The following is a 17,942-nucleotide window of genomic DNA, read 5'->3' as shown; positions in this document are numbered from 1 at the left end:
GTCCTCCACCTGGACTGTTTATCAGACTCTCAAGGCATTAAAGAAAACAGATGCCTGCCTCACCTCAGAAAAGCTGGGAGGTGAGGCAGGAGGTGGGATTAGCAGGTCTCTTTTCTGGGTTTTTAAACCCAAGTCAGTGAGAGCCAAATTGGAAAGGAGTCTTTGAGCTCAGACTGACAGGTTTAAATTCCAGCTCTACCACTTCCTAATTAGATGACCTTGGGCAAGGTATCCTTTCTCTGAGTCTCAGGCTCCTTATCTACAAATAACAGTGTATAGCACAGGGTGCTTGTAAAGATTGAAAACAACATGTGAAAGCACTGCTTGTCACATGACGCACACTCAACAGCAGTAGTTGCTACTGATCCTGAAGACAATGGATGATGACAGTAAGGATAATGCCCCTTCTTCAACAAGAGTCAGAGTCTGGCTGCCAGGACATAAAAGGATTTAAAGAAACTGTCCTTTTCCCGTCCCCAGGAGCAATGGCTCAGGATTTTCTGTTGTGTGTTGTCAGGAATTCTCAAATATAGTCATCAGAGATTAGACAGAACCATTGGAGGAGGTGGTGGTAACAAATGTGGTGAGAGAAACAGAAAATTCAGCAGTTTCTGGTCTCATCCGGCCTCCTTGTTCTTTCGTGTATGCAGTAGGTGTCAGGTCTCATTAATTTATGAACTGTCAATGCCTTTTACCTTTAACCCTGGAAAGATGCTGGCTCGGTCCTGAAAGAAGCATCAGAAAGCTTCGTTGGGCACGTTTAACACATAAAGAATAGCAAAGTGATTGATAATTTCATAGCCTTGGGATGGATACTCTTTGAAAGGATTTTGGATTAGGAAGCAAATATAATTACAATGTAGATGACTCGTGACTGCAGTGAAGGGCTGTCCAAGAGGCTAGACAAAGGAGGCTCTAGGACAGCCACAAGCTGGCAATCATGGACCCTCCAGAGCAAGAAAAGATCTAGGTTGACTCTGGACAAGGCATGGATTAAGTCACTAAAGGACAAATTAACCTAACTGCCCCAAAATTTGAAGAAAGGAAAAATCCACAGTATTTAGCACCTCTTCATTTATAGAAAGGAATTCACGAACAAAGAAACAACTGCCCTTGTTAGACATCAAAGAATGCTGCCTTAATTAGAAAGAGAGAGCCTGCTCAACCGCTCCCGTTTGTCCTAACAGCCAGGAACAAGAATTCAGAAAATAACTTTTATATGCAGGACATGGAAATGGCTCTAAATGATTATTGCTTAGGCAGAGGCACAGAAAATCCCTCAAGGTCATCACAAGCCTCACATCCTGCTAACACACTCATACGGATGCTGAGATCGCCTTTTCACATCTTTGCCAATGTGTAGGATGCCTCGTACAAGAAGGATTTAGTGGTATTTTCTATTCTTTTCTGCTGTACTTTTAGACAAGAAGTCTTCGGGGCCATAAGCCTCTATAATTTATACAGTCCTGTTCACATTTGCCAGGCTGTTTATTATTCACTGTGTGACAGCAGAATAAGCATCTTCAAAGAAAAAGCTAGAAAAGGGGAAGTTACTAAAAGTCAAGGCCTCTGAAAGTTTAGCAAAAGTGTGAATGATGCACATATTCTAGTCGGTTTTTAACTTTTGCAGCAGCAGCAAAATGTTCACTTTAAGTGATAAGAAACTAATTCTCCATAAGGACTCGGGGGAAAGCAAGAAAGAAGCAAAGAAAAGTATTCTGGAAACTATCATCTGCTTGGATAGTGTAAACTCGAAGTTGAATTTAACAGACTCTGAAAATCCGGAGTGTGCCCACTGATGCAAAGGCTGTTCTCCTGTAGGCCATCTCCAGTCCTTATCAACAGGAACAGGATTTAAGCTATGAAGGCTCAAAGGTTCATGACTTGTTTTCTACTGCATAGTTTAGCTGGGATGAATACGTGCCCCTCAAGCTGCTCAGAACGCTGCATCACAGAGACATCATGTGACCAGAATGCATATTTTAGACATTGAGAATGCATTTTAAGCAACTACTGAACCAAAAATACATGTACCAAAGATTTCGCAATGACATCTTGGTGTCATTATTATGCCTTCCCATTAAATCTCATATACCATAAAATTCATATACCATAAACTTCTTTTGTTATTTATGTAAGTAAATTGAGCATCTTGGGGTGCCTGGTAAAATCAAGAACCCAGGAGCTAAGCAAGTCCTCAGTAAGAAAGAGGATGGAAGGAGAACAATGAAGAAATAGTTTCATCACACAATTTTTAACTGGTATTAACTTTTAGAATAGTGGTGCCATAACTAAACTCCACATGATTGGTAAAAGCAATTGCAAATTATAGTTGAACATAAGCCAGATTTAAGATTACATTTCCTTTTATAACATTACACTCATTTATACTTAAGTGTGTGCTGATTTTATTTAAAACACACTGGAAAAAAAATCACTTTGCCAAGTACACTCCAGCCCCCAATTCCCCCTTTCCCAACATGGAGCATTTGGAATGGCGTTTGGAAAAAGAATGACATTTGGTAGTTCTTACTCAGGTGAATTTATAATGCAATGGCATGCTTTGTACTAGACTTCATTTTAAACCGTGTGTCATAGAACAGTAAGTATACCTACAGCAGCCATGGAATTGAGCTGATCAATGTAGAATTCAGGCCAACTTGTTGCTCCCTTGTTTTCTTCCTGCTCCTAAAGAGAGGGGGTGGAAAAAAAAGGTGATATACTACCAGATATATGCACGCAATGGTCACAAGCACATCTGACTTCCAGAGCATCAAGACAATGGCCCACACAGACGGTTAGACGACACCAAGATAGAAAATACTTGTTTGTAAATGTTGGCTTTATCATCAGACTGTCCACTTGACTAGGGTGGTCTCCCCGATCCAATTTCCACAGTGAGTACTGCAGTAATTTAAATGGGCACTTCGCCACATCATGGTGTGAAGCTGTTTTCCTTCAGGGGCACAAAAACACTGGGCAGGGCACTGGGTTTGATGCCAGGACAAAGGATCTCTGTGTCCTGGGTCACACTGAGGGCAGTGCCCCTGGACTGCGTGTCGGGATGAAACCCGCAAGGAAAGTTGTCTTAAAAAACAACCAAAAGGGCCAGCCCGGTGGCTCAGGTGATTAGAGCTCCATGCTCCTAACTCCGAAGGCTGCCGGTTCAATTCCCACATGGGCCAGTGGGCTCTCAACCACAAGGTTGCCGGTTCAACCCCTCAAGTCCCGCAAGGGATAGTGGGCAGCGCCTCCTGCAACTAAAATTGAACACAGCACCTTGAGCTGAGCTGCCTCCCGGATGGCTCAGTTGGTTGGAGCGCATCCTCTCAACCACAAGGTTGCCAGTTCGATTCCTCGACTCCCGCAAGGGATGGTGGGCTGTGCCCCCTGCAACTAACAAAGGCAACTGGACCTGGAGCTGAGCTGTGCCCTCCATAACTAAGACTGAAAGGACAACAACTTGACTTGGAAAAAAGGCCTGGAAGTTCACACTGTCCCCAATAAAGTCCTGTTCCCCTTCCCCAATAAAAATCCTTAAAAATAAAAATAAGTAAGTAAGTAAATAAATAAATACAACCAAAAACAAACAAACAAACAAGAAAACGACCATAGGATTCAGCCAGTTATTAACCGGACTCTTTTTTCAGTTATTTTATTCAGACTCCAGCAGACAGAAAAAAAAAAAAGAATATATATATATATATATATATATATATATACATACATATATATATATATGTATATATATATGTATATATATATATACATATATATATGTATATATATATATGTATATATATATATATTTTTTTTTAATTAAAGTTTATTGGGGCGACAATTGTTAGTAAAGTTACATAGGTTTCAGATGCACAATTCTGTAATACATCATCTATATGTGTCACATTGTGTGTTTACCACCCAGAATCAGTTCTCTTTCCATCACCATATATTTGATCTTTGATCCTGTTTACCCTCATCTACCATACCCTTTCCCCCTTACTTTCCGGTAACCACTAAATTATCGTCTGTGTCTATAAGATTTTGTTTCTTCACTTGTTTGTCTTGCTCCTTTGTTGTTTTCAGTTTTATATACCACATATCAGTGGAGCCTCATACACTGGTCATGGGAATGCAGACTGGTGCAGCCGTTATGGAAGGCAGTGTGCAGGTTCCTCAAAAAATTAAGAATAGTATTACCACGTGACCCAGCAATCCCTCTCCTGGGATTGCTACCCAAATCCCTACCCAAAAAATCTGAAAACATTTATCCGTAAAGATATATGTGCTCCTATGTTCATTGCAGCTTTATTCACGGTGGCCAAGACATGGAAACAACCAAGGTGTCCATCGTTAGGTGAATGGATAAAGTAGTGGTATATATAAACAGTGGACTAATATTCTGCCCCAAGAAAAGATAAAATAATTCCATTTGCAACAACATGAATGGATCTTGAAATTATTATGCTAAGTGTAATAAGTCAGACACAAAAAGTGGAGAACCATCTGATTTCATGGATATATGCTAAAAATTTTGAAGAAGGGTTTCACGTGATGTGACTCAAACTAGGTGCTGCTTCAGATGAAGAGGGAGAATAAAGCCTAACAATAAATGAAAGGTAGTAAAATGAACACACATTAGTCTCAGGCCTAGCCCTCAGGCTGGGACAGATTCTGTGTCTGGATAAAAAAATGTAATAGTCTGAGCTGGAGAACGAAAACACAAGGAATTTGGGAACTTGCTCCTAAGCCGCTCCAGCCAGTCTTGCACCTTGCAAACCAAGGTGACTTACAGCCAACAATAGAGCACTCAGGGCTTCCGTGGATGGGAGGTCTGTGCCAAACTGAACCCACACCTCAAAAAAACAAACAAACAAACAAACAAAACAAACAAACAACAACAAAAAACCAAATAGCTCCATCAGAGTCCATCAGAAGATGGCATTGTGCTTTTCCATGCATGTTCACAAACCTATGTGGCTGCAAGCCATTTGTATAATCAAACAAACTCAAAGAGGAAAATTTCAGCTATCCTCTAGCTTCATATGGAGAGCACCTTAGTACAATGGGTAGATATCGCCTGTCCCCTTAGAGAAGATGCCAGACCAGGTACACGTAACTGCTACCTAACAATGAAGTCGTTACTACCTATTTACTGGTGTCAGAATCCCAATCCTTGGGATAGCGGTTTCAATGTGGGGCTTTTAATTTCAGTCCTATACTTCACCTCAAAAAAAAACACTTTATGCAAATCTTTCTAGGCAGGTCTACTTGGGTAAGATAAAAGAAATGTAACTTCAAAACTATTCTTTAAGTAGTCACGAAAAGGGGGGAAAGTAACTACTGCTTACAGTACCTCAAAAGCTGGCAGTAACTGATATCTGAACTTAGGTAGTTGCATGAATTTCATTTGGAGACTGAACAAACCAGATGATGAGGACAGAGGCTACTGCAGCAGCTTTGAAGTTGGGCTGGGTTACATTTCCATGGTTTTAAAAAGCTGAGGAAACCTGATGAGTTTTAACATGTTAATAAACAGTGGTAGTGTAAATGCTGAACCCTTCTCTCCTCTTAAAATGGAGCATTAAAGTTATTAGCAAAAGCCCATTGTTACCAATGTATTCAGCAAGCCAAAATCCATAATGGCATTCAATGGTATTTGAACCTATAAAACGAAATAGAAGGTGCCAGATCTTTTTATTTCCCCAAATGAGGGCAAATTTCCAAAACTGCAACAAAATCACACCCTATGTCCAGGGTCCCATGAGAGTCTATCTGTTGTAAGCTTAATAGTCATGGTTATGAAACAGAGATCATTTTAGAAACTGAAGATGGGTACATACAGAGGAACCTTTACACTTTAGAAATGTTTTAATAATGTAAACTGATTAATAGTTAACCTAGATACTGTAGTCAAAATAAGGGGAAGAAAGATTCATTTTTAGTTCACATGCTTCAGTACTGAGAAATCAAATGAGCTCACGTATGTTGTGTACGCTTCTTATAAATGCACCAAGTGTTGTCACTATATTTCTGGGGCGGGTGGTTCTTAAGAGTTCTTCATTTTCGCAATGCCTCTCCAGTGTCCCCTGTGCCATCCTGGTTCTGCTATTCAAAGGTGAGATACAGTAGCCAACTGAAACGCACATCTGTGAATCAGCTCTCCCTTACTTGGTGTGGCTGCCAGAATCTGTAATGCTATAGACAGAGGGATAGGACAGAAGGAGAGGAATGCAATTGTTCCCTGGGAGTCCCCTAAGGAGACACGACAAAGGGAAGGCACTGTCCTAAGAAGTCCATGAAAGAAACTGCTGATGTGCAACATGTATAATGTTTCTGGAAGACAACTGCATTCTATGCATTACCAGCCGCTCACAGGTATTATTCTTTGAGCCATATGTCTCAATTTTATTTATTTGTTCTGGAGAAACAATTGGGAAGATATACAAGATTGTATAAATTTTATTAGTTATAATGGAAGTAACAGCAATACCCAACACATATATAGCTTATTATATGTCAAACATTGTTCTAAGCACTGTGCTCATTTCATCTACCTTATGAGGGAGGTGCTGTTATTAGATGTACATTCATTTTTACAAAACAGGAGAAAAGACGCAAAGAGAAGATAGTTGAATTGCCAAAATTCAGAGTCCATAGGAGAGAAATCAGCAACTCCTTCTAAGATTGGACCTCAGAAACACAAGCAGTACACATTAAGTGCAAAGCTGGACTTTCACTCTTAACTACTTCACTGTAAGAAACTCAAATGTGGCCAGTGGCCAAAAATAAGTTTGCCTTTCCGTATATATTGCTATTTTTGTCATATAGAACACTTCTGAATTATTCTAAGGCCTGATGTCTTACCTGAGTTACCTCGGATCCTCCTCTCTACCCTGTTTCGCTGAAAATAAGACCTAGCTGGACAATCAGCTCTAATGCGTCTTTTGGAGCAACAATTAATATAAGACCCAGTCTTATAGTAAAATAAGACCCGGTCTATGTTATGTTATGTTATGTTATAAGACCCGGTCTTATAGCAAAATAAGACTGAGTCTCACATTAATTTTTGCTCCAAAAGACGCATTAGAGCTGATTGTCCGGCTAGTCTTATTTTCGGGGAAACACGGTAGACTCTTTCTATGGGAACTCTGCTGGCCCTGTATCAATGCCCTATCTATCTTTATACCCTAGAGGAACTTTTTCCTAACCTGTTCTCCTATCTATTATATACCTCCAGGTAAAGATCATCTTCATGGGGATTTCTCAAGAGCACCTGAAGATGAGCTGATAGAAGTGAGCAGGTCTGGACAGTGGTACTGCAAGCAAATCCCTTCCTAGACCATGCACGTCTAACCCTATTTTTGGCTACCTCTTCCACCAATTCCATTAGAACCTTTCTCTGGTAGGCATGACTATTGCTTTCACTCTGTTCTTTTAAAAAGTTGTTATTCACCCTCTATTAAAACAGATGGTGCAGATGGTAGTTAACACTTACTGACACTTAGAGAAGGTTGCCCTGTGGGAATAAAAACTCTAGTAATCACATTAAATGTTCTTTTTATTCCACCTACAGGATGGATAATTCACATTAAAACCAAGTTTTGTTTCCTCTTGAAAATGTTATAAGTATTGTTTAAGCTTGTATGCCTATATTCAGAAGGTCTGTTAGATTATCAGAACTGAACTGATATCAATATTTTGTGTTATTAAATTTTCCACTGATTACTGGTTTTTGAGAACATTTGCAAACACCAGCTATTTTCAGAGAGATGGTATAGTAGAAAGATGACCAGATAGTCAAGCTGAAGATGAGATTCCAGAACTTACTTTTTGTTTACTCAATCAGCATTTCATGGTAAGTTTAAATATATCTAGGCCTCATTTTTCTTCTTTACAAAATAAGAGGGTGAGACTGTTTCTAACGTCCCTACAAGCTCTAAGACTCTGCATAACTCTAACTGTGAGACATCATGGAAATATAGTGTGTACTGTACTTACTTTGAGGGTCCAATTTCTAAAATCAAAAGCTTCTTTTTAAAATTTATGTTGTTCAGTGACTCAGTTACAAAACCCTTAACTTTCAACAGCTACTTCCTTTACAAGATAACTAAAGGGGGATAAAATCTCAACATTAATTATTTTATTATTTCTCTATTCCAACTCATCTTGTTTCCTTAGTAAGTTGATAGCCATCAATAAGAGAATACTCATGGACAAACTGCCTCCCGGACAGACGCCTGGACACTTTACTGTTGCTTCCAGGATGCACTGACTACAGTTTTAACCTCTTTTCTTGGTTGTCTACTTCATTTCCGTTATCTCAAATTCTGATAAAACAAAACAAAAACCCCTTTTCTAGGGGACTTGTATAGTTCAATGGACCTTCAAGAACACTGCCCCCTTTTTTTTGTTTTTAAATCAGGCTTTAATCAACCAACTCACTTAGAAGGTAAAGAAGTAAATACATCATCACCCTCATTGCGCTTCATTTCCAACTGTCACATTCTTCATTCTGAATCTCTGGTCAGTGGCTAGTAAACATTGTCCAAGAGATTCTCTCCTATCCTCCTAAATGCACAGCAGTATATTTATTTTCTTCAGTATCACTTTGCCTATACGAATAAATTTTGCATTATTTTTTTATTTGCACTCTTTCTGAAGTAAATGTGTCCCAGACTTCTCTCACTTCAGTATCATTTCTTTCTACCAATCCAAGCTCACTGTGTCCCACTTTTTCTATCATCATCAACAGACATGCTTTTGGATCCTCAGCTACGTACAACCTGAAGGTACTTATAAGCAGATAAGTAACCTCTCGGTGTGACTCAGTTTCAGTTTCCTTATCTGTAAAATGGGTGCCTACCTCATAGGAACATTGTGAGGATTTAATAAGTTAATAAAAGCACAGAAAGCACTGAAAACAGTATACACATGCTTGATAAATGTTAGCTAGGATGATGATAATATTGTTCCAGGATATCCATCTATGGCCGTTCTACGTGTATGTCATTGTTACTAAGACTGTAAAAATTGGAGCAACCAGTTTGGAGGTAAATTGTGGCAGTAATTGTTCAAGTTAAAAAAAAATGACCAAATATATTATTGAGGGGAAAATGCTTCAGAACAGTATTTTCCATCTGGAGGGGGAAAAAAAGTACACTTTACACGCAAGCATTTCTGGAAATATATACAATAAAATTTAACAATAGCTACCTCTGTCTGGGGAGCAGTAGGAAAGGTCTTTTACTTAAAAACCTTTATTTTCAAAAATTCAAACTTCTATTTTACCAAGACATGCACTATTTTCCCAATTAAAATAGAAGTATGTTCTAAAGCATTGCAGGTTCTGTGAGAACAAGAGCTTTGGCTTTTTCTGATCATTTGTGTATAACATGAAATGCATCATGTCAAGACCCTGTGACATTTGGGGTGTCTCAGTTCTCTACCCCTGGGGCACCCCTCCACAGGCTCCCCACAGCAAATATTTAGAAACATTTCTCTAATTGTTTTCTTTCACTGGATTTTCTATTTTTAAAACTCACTATGACCCTAATATCAACTGTCTGTGCAGAGAAAGGAACTGTATGATTTAGACTAAGATTTATGTACCCGACGCATGTGAACATTTTCTGCCATTTCCACACTTACCTATTTGTGTGGCAAACAATTTCTTGGTAGTAGCAGAAGTCTTTCAGGGGCTCAAAGTACAGTGTAAAAACTAAGTCCTTAATAACTTCTTTTGAAATTACCACAGGATAGAATTTTAATAGGATTATTTCATGAGTAATGATGTGTAAGAACTGGCAGTTTTTCTTCAGTTTAAGACGCTCTTAGTAAGGCCCAAAATAGGCTGTGCAAAGGTCAATCAGTTGTAAAGGACATGCTCTGTGGTTGTTCACAAGACCACAAATCACAGACTGAAGCAACAAGCTCTTGGCCAACTAAAGTCATAAGTCTCTATGTGTACTTTTACACTCCCATGCGGTTCTTAGACAATCCTTGTGAGAACAGACACACTCTTGCCCTATCTGGACTGGCTGACAATCCTCTAGCAATGTGTAAAAGCACTATCAACCCCCCCAGTAGGAGAGACATATTAAGGTTTAACCAAATAAATTTCAACACCAGGAAGGTATTAATTCAGTATGATGGTAATGAAGTAAATTTCATTCTGATAATTTGCATTACGGGACAAAGGCAACTAATAAAAACCTGTTCCATTTGTAAAGAAAATGCTATGAGAAAAGATGTTAACTGAGATTGTGTACACAATCAAGAAAGTCTTTTCCTTGTGAATGACCAAAATAGTCCCGTTACAGTAATTAACACACCTGTTAATTACTATTGTGGATTTCATGGGTCCACTCCCACATACTAATAAATAAATTCATCTGTACCTAGAATTATTATGGAACTATGGGCAGGAAGGAGCAAAAGGGTCAACGTACTGCATTCTCCTGGGCATGTCTCCATGATGTGTCTGGCATCCAATACACGCAAGTGAATGATAGAAAACAGGAGTCGCTGTGGGTGAAACTAGATCCAAGGGATAGGGAAGGAAGAGCAAGTAAGAGGGAAGATGGAAAAGTATTTTGTGGAAGGCCTTGCTAATCACTTCTGCTAACTTTCCCCTCTGCCTCAATAAAAGTGTAATCAGCACCTTTTCAAAAGATGGCCATGATGAAGTGTGGAACAGCCTAGAGATCAGAGTGGGCAAACTTTTGCTGTAAAGGCACAGATAGTAAGTATTTTAGGCTTTGCGGACTATACAGTCTGGTGCAACTACCCAACTCTGCTACCGTATATTGCAAAAGCAGCTATAGATAACACTTAAACATTTTATGACCACCGCCACGTTTCAGTAGCGCTTTATTTATAAAAACAGGTGACTGGCCAGATCTGGCCCAAGGGCCTCCGTTTGTCAACCTCTGTGCTAGAATCTAAGCTTGACTCTCAAGAGGGTAGGAGGACATCAAAATTCTAACTTGATCACCACCTATTTTCCATGCTTTCTCCTCTTCTTGAAGCCACTCTATCACCAGTGAACCCCGACTATAAGTTAGGATCAGCGCATAAAGTGTTTGGAATTTCCCCAGTAACCTGGACTTTTTCTAGAAAAGAAGCAGGACCTATACCATGCCTGAAAACTCTACCTTCTTATGAAGCTCACAATTCCCTGAAAGTACTTAAAATAGCATAGCATCATTTGGTCCTTTAAATCCTGATATTTGCCCCCAACTGCTTCTATCTTATCTCTCATTGGGAAGAGAAGAACCAGCAGGTGAACAATCCTGGATTCCTGAGACTGCTGCTTTACTCAGTCTTTCCAGCGCTTACCCCTAAACCCTCATAGTGGGCTAAAACTATATCCTACATCCAAAAAGCCTGCCAAAGGGCGGCAGTTGGTTTCCAAATATAATGCCCATGTTGTCACATTTCCAGATAGTCATGTGGTTCCTGGGACTGCAAATCTGGTTACAGTTTTTGGCCACTGCCATAGTTACACATCAAGTGTATCTGGTGCCCAAATCCGGCTGGGCCCACACAGAACAGCAGCTTCTCGATCTGACAGGAAACTCAACACCTCCCCCTAAGCTTCAGAATGCCAGTCATTTTCTGGAAAGACGGGAGGGTGACTTGCAATAACAATGGCTTTCATAGTTAGCATTTAGAATCATGGAAGAAAAGCAAACCTCGCCCCCATTGTTTTCCTAATGCTACACAACATCTGTATGTTTTTAAGGAAAACCATCGCATAATTATAGAGCTGGTCTTTGACCCTAGAGACACCCCAGTCCAAGTTTCTCCTCCCAGGGGTTCTTCATATAAGGTCGCCAGCAGATGACCGACTGATTACGTGGTCTCTGAGAGAAGGCTCCAAGGGGTCCACAATCGTTTGCAACCATTACTCTCACTTATGGTTAGAAAATGCACCTCACACTGAATTGACAGATGTCTCCTTGTAACTTCAAGCACTTGTTGGCCTTAGCTTTGCTCTTGGGCAGTGCATGAAATAAGTCTAATTTCTCCTATGAACAATAACCCAGCAAATATTTAAACAACTTGAATAAAGCTAGTCCATCTTCCCAAAGTCTTCTCTTTACCAAGCCAAGAATTCTCCACTGGCTGAATAGCAGAAGTTTATCTTCCTCAATTCACAAATAAATCTCCAGTTTTCCATAAGTTCACCACACCCTCACGTCCACTCTTCACAAAAATAACTCCAGCAAATATATCTCAATTCCTATGAAAGGGCTCTTCTCACATGCTTGTCAGTGATGTACAACCCTAGACAGTCTCTACTAGAGGGCATCTGGAAGATTTCTGACCAAAATGTCTCCCCAAGAAGAAACAGAACAAAGTCTTGCTCCACAGCAAATAACGTTTATGATTTAGAATAAAAGATACATGTCATATGAAGCAGACCTACACATGCACAGTCTTGATCTTATTAAGTGTACGAATCTTAGCAAAGTTGGCTGTTACATCTTTACTATTATCTATTTTACCATTTACATAAAGTAAATAGGAAAACTGGTTTTCATATTATAAGATTGAAGACATGTTGTCCCTGGAACATAAATATAAGTTAACAGAACTGAAAATGCATATGCGTAGGAATTGGGCTCACTAGCTGCCAAGAATCTTTGTAGGAAGTTTAAGCCTGTTTAGAGCACGGTTTTTCGGGTCTCTGGGCTACACTTCTGAGCCCCTACTCCTCTCCTATACACTCATCCTTTCAAACATTCTTCCAGGAATGCATGTGATGCCTGACAGCTTTTCTGACCCCCTGAGCCTGCTCTTTCCCCTTCTTTGGTCTGTGAAGGTGTAAAGCTCAGGAGAACCAATGTACTATGCACGTTTCCCCACAGAGAGCCTCCTACTACATATTACGTACTCCAGCCTAAAATGTTATTAAAGATTTCAGAGCATGTAGAATGTTAGCCCCTTCTTTATCAATTCTCTAAGTTAAAAATGCTATACTAATAGAGGATAATTTTTTAAAGGTAAAATCATGGCATAAACGGATGTCAAAGATTTTACTGAACTCAATGAATGAGGGAACTGGTGAGATGTTGCAGTGGGTTCAAAAGAGAATCCAAGGGGCAAAGACATATATAAGCATTTATTTACAAATAGGTACAAAACTGGTCAATAGAACAATAATCAATTGCATCAGACAATTTGCATTTCAATGGATCTGAATTATTTGCATTGCTGTCAGTTTTTTAAAACAATTATCAGATTTGTTACATAGCTCAAAGATAATGAACCACTCTGCAGAGTGCTACAGACAGAACATGCAGTAAATTTTCTTTTCCCATTTCAACGTAACTACAGTGTAGTGGAATAAAAGGTGTTTGACTAGTACTTCCTGGTTGAGGGGGATACAATCTACAAAGGTATGAAGTGGAAGCCAAGCTATACAACTAACACTCTGCGCCAGGCTCCTCACACCTACGTTACCCAAATGCTCAGGCTTGCCCAGAGCTCTTTCTTAAGAACACCTAATCCATCCTGACCACGGTACCTTTCTGTTACCGTGTCTAGGTTGTGTGGCATGGTTTCCATTTCTGCATCACTAAGTCTCCGACTTGAAACCACTGAGACCATTTCACTCTATCATCCCCCTTTATTCGCACAACAGCACCTGGTCCTCTATCCTCCCCCAAAATTTGTTGGACAAACCAAAGACTTCTTGCACTGCTCATAAAAAGAAAACAAAATGAAAAATTTTTAAAAAGCTGTGAGCTCAGTGAGTTCAAACCCACTCCCCACCCTCTCCTACGTCCAACCAGAAAGTAAACTAAACTTGACCACTGTTGCCTAATAATTTGGTCTGCAGGCCAATGCCATTTAAGAGTGACAATTAGCCGAATTTGGGAGTAGTATTAACCTATACTGCTGAACACAGGTCTTCTCAAGGGCAGGATAGGAACAGAAACCCTCTACTCATCATGCTTAAAATTCAAGGTGCTGAACTGAATCTAAAAAGTCGTTTGCTTTCCTTTTCATTCATGTACTCATCCAATAAATATTTACTGAGTTTTATAATGGCCCACACACTGTTCTAGGTGTTAGAATACATGAATAAAAGAACAAAGCTCCCTGCTTTCCTTCTTAGTGATCCATGAATACAAGACATATGAGACACATGAGACTGTTTCCAAACTTTAGCATTGAGTTTCTTACCAGATCACAAACTTACTCTAACAACTGACAACAGGTTCTCAGTCTCTGTGAGTATAGTTACAAAGAACTATACCCATTTATAGACTTCACTCCCTCTACTCATCATGATAAAAAGAAACAGTCAAGTATTATTAACTCTTCTGCGTTTTTACTAAACTCCAGTCTTTCTCAATGTTATCTTCTAGCTTCAAAATAAAAATCAAGTGTAAGCATTCCTCAACTCTACTGGGAAAAATACCTTGAAACATTTCTTTGATAGCACAAAATGTTACATTATTTTCTTATTGTCACAAACTTTATTTACACTGGTAAAAAAAAAAATCATCAAAAATTTCTGAATGACCTGAAATGAAACATAGCAGCCTTGTGTTCTTTTCCAATCAGCTATTATTTTTGTTTTCCCCCAAATCACATACTGCAGAAAAGCAAGAAAAGAGTAACACTTTAAAGAGATCTAGTCTCTCGATGAAAAACAGCAACAACGAAACAAAGAGAAGAGTGACAATGTGACTTCAAGAGTAAGAAACCAACTGCATTTCTGAAACCGCTCAGGGGCCCAGTCTGTTCCAACACCCACTTCTTTCCTGAAAAAGCCTCAGCTGACTTGACAGAATTGAAATCTTAAAAGTCTCATGCTACAGGATCCTAAGGGAAAACACTTTTCATGTGCTGATGTATCTAAGAAAAGAGCCACAATCCTTCCCTAGTACTAAAAACTGAGACTTTACAATCCACGTCCCAAACTATGAGACATTTATTTTATTTATTTTAACAAGTCATTTCTTTGGCAAAGCACTTTATAGCATAGAATATGACCGGAGCCTAAAAATCTCAATTGGTGTAACTTCAGCATCTGAAGCCAATTTTAGATGACAATTCCCCCTCATTTTCATGGCCAAAAGGAAAACACTCTCTTATTGTTATTTTCAGAGATGACACCAGCCCACAATACCCTGTTGTCTATGACACAAAGTTCTAAACAGTGACATAAAACAAATTATTTCTATGCAGCTCATGCAGAGTCACGTCTTTGACCCGCACGTCACTACGGAGAGCAGGAGAACGATAGAATCAGGTACAATTTAGTCCAGCTGCTTGGTAAATCACCGTGTTTGGACACACAGCACTAAACCCCAGGCAGTGTGGAAATCCAATCAGTGGTGTCAATGGCCTTTGTTGCCTCACATCTTGCTACCAGATTTCCTGCTATCACACCAGCCATGCAGAATGTCATAAAGCAGGTTTTGATGTTCTGTAACCTGCTCTTGGGAAAACAATCAAAGTGTGTTTATGATTTGCAATATAATGCTTAACACGAGGCTATAAAGAGAGGACTTTGGAAAACAGTAATTAAACTAAGAAGAGAATTGGGAAACAGTAAGCCCACAAGGGCATATTCCTTTCATGGACGCATTCGCAGGATGACTGTAGAAAATTCTACAACAGAGTCAATTGTCCCCTAGAAGAAAAGTCATAACTGTAGTTACTGATTTTAAGCCATCATCGACTCTATGGCGTACTACTGAATTAAGGACAGCATCTTTGGCAAAAGAAATATATATTTTTTTCTTTTTGGCAAATGAAAAGCATCAGTTGGAAGAAGTCACTGTCTTAAAAATGTCTCTGTGTGAGGACAGGGGGAAGTACATCTTAAAAAATGAGGAAACAAAACGTGCTTTTTCTTATGTTATGGGAACAGACAAAAGGATACCATCTTAAGACTGGTTAAGTCAAATGTTGATATATACTGCATCGAAGAACAAGAGAAGTTAAGACACTGTAATTTAAAGTTGGTATTCTTTGGTAGACTTTACACTGTAAACCGCTTCTCGTTCCATAAATTACCAAACTCCTGGAGTATAAGGAATTTGGAGAAGCCCAAATCAGAAGTATTAGCAACACATTTTAACTTACACCGGGAGCTCTAAACTTCTTTCTATTTCGCAAGGAGGGTGAAGCTCTGAAATGCACCAAGTATAACATGGATTCAACAGTATTAGATGTGCTAGAGCTATTAGTGAAAAGAATAAAATAAACATATGTGCAAGAAAAGTGGTTTTGTTCTTTGATTGCTCTTCCAAAGTGGATACTTCCTTCCACTGATATCTTTCATAAACCTATCTCCTGGAGACGGTGAAGTCAGGCAGGCATGGGGCATCCTTTCTATGAAAGTAGGTGCCACAGTACTTAGAGAGTCTGCAGAGAACCAGGGAAGAGACCCGAGAGAAAAGAAGCATGAAATGTGATACTTAATGTCCAATTATTCAGGAGCAAAAGGAGCCCTCAAGGGCAAAGATGGTAAATATCTGCTACAGATGACACATTTTCCCATCATGTGTCATGGCAGACATTGCTAATGAGTTACCACACTATTCTTATTGAATCCATTCATAACTTCTGAATGTTTCTCAAAGTACACCAGGTTTCAACTCCCAATTGTTCAGAGTTAGTAATCAAGATAAACCTTTTTGCCTACTCTGCTTGGGGTTATTCATAGTGCACTCAGGGAAGGAAGCCATAGTCGTAAGGAATACTGAAACAAAGGATGTGTGCATTGTGCTTATGCCCCTCAAGGGTCCACTGGGCTGGTGATAACCAGAACGGGAAGCTGGCTCTGGATTCTTAGATAGAGACATAGCGATATCCCTTCCCATCAGAGATATAGCCATTACTGAGAACACTCACTCAATGTGCAATTAATTCTACACCTGCAGATTGCGGAATTTTGGAAGTGAAATAGAGGTATGTCTATGTATTGCAACACACAGAGGCAGGGGGCTCAAAGGGCCTCACATAGTTGCATTTAGAACCTTGGTTCCACAATAACACAGTTGACAAGTACTCTATGGCAAAGTTTGAGAGCTCCAAGATAGTCACGTAGTCCTAACTCTGCAATTGACACATGATGGAATTTGTCCTGCACCCGAGCTGTCAAAAGAGAGCTGTTAAAAGGAACTTGCTTAAGAATAAAGATTGGGAAGCCAAAGATAGCTGCTCTGAGAGTGGCAGTTGTGAATCCCCCAGGACTCCCATTCAAACCCAGAGCTCCAAGTCTCTTCCAGAGACTGTAGCCAAAGCAGGAGAGTTCTCCCTACGGTGCAGCACCAATGTGGCATGAGTGACAAGGAAAGAGTGAAAGCTATGGGAGTTGCTTCTCTATCCCCCATTCCCAAGGAGAAAATAGAGCTCCACAGGACACAATCTCCACGTTCCCCATGACTCCACACTAATTGGTTTGTCCAACTAAGACATCTTACTTTCTCTCAGCTGTATAATGGTCACTTATTTTTCTTGTTGTTTGATGATTATAAAGGTAGACAAACACAGGGTCATTCTCTCCCACCTTCTTCCAGCCTGGTGTTCCCTAATTACAAAGAAAGCAAGGCCCCAAATAAAGGGGTTACTTGCTGAAGAAATGCAAGAATGAGGAAGCACCAAAGAGAGATGGTATCCACAAAGCAGATACATAGTCACTGTTTTTACAAATGCTGTAAAGAACAAAGCAGAGTCAATATTTATAGACTGAAGAATGAACAATCCCCAAAACCATAGGTGGACTTGTACATAGAAACTAGCTCAGAATATAGGCATGGGAGATAGACAGTCAGCAAGTTACACCTCTCAATTTCTTAACATCTGAAGGAAATCAAGGAGTGCAAGAAAGGAGAGAGGCTTTCACAATTTTTATGAGGAGATGATCGAGATAAAGATGCTCTGATTAGAGGAAGAGAAAGAGACCGATTGTG

At 39.6% G+C, this 17,942-nt stretch overlaps 1 protein-coding gene across 5 annotated transcripts in view; it reads right to left on the bottom strand.

The window, feature by feature from the left end:
- DAAM1 (dishevelled associated activator of morphogenesis 1) overlaps window positions 1–17,942 on the bottom strand; it is a 162,313-nt gene that overhangs the window by 50,801 nt on the left and 93,570 nt on the right. For all 5 annotated transcript variants that reach the window (XM_081047326.1, XM_081047328.1, XM_081047325.1 and 2 more), the window contains one exon: window positions 2,617–2,688. In XM_081047326.1, coding sequence (XP_080903452.1) covers window positions 2,617–2,688 — 72 coding nt within the window. The remainder of the gene's footprint in view (window positions 1–2,616; window positions 2,689–17,942) is intronic.

The sequence above is a fragment of the Rhinolophus hipposideros genome (genome assembly GCF_964194185.1).
Source record: "Rhinolophus hipposideros genome assembly, chromosome: 5".
Lineage (NCBI taxonomy): Eukaryota > Metazoa > Chordata > Mammalia > Chiroptera > Rhinolophidae > Rhinolophus > Rhinolophus hipposideros.
This window is presented reverse-complemented; position numbering and strand designations above follow the sequence as displayed.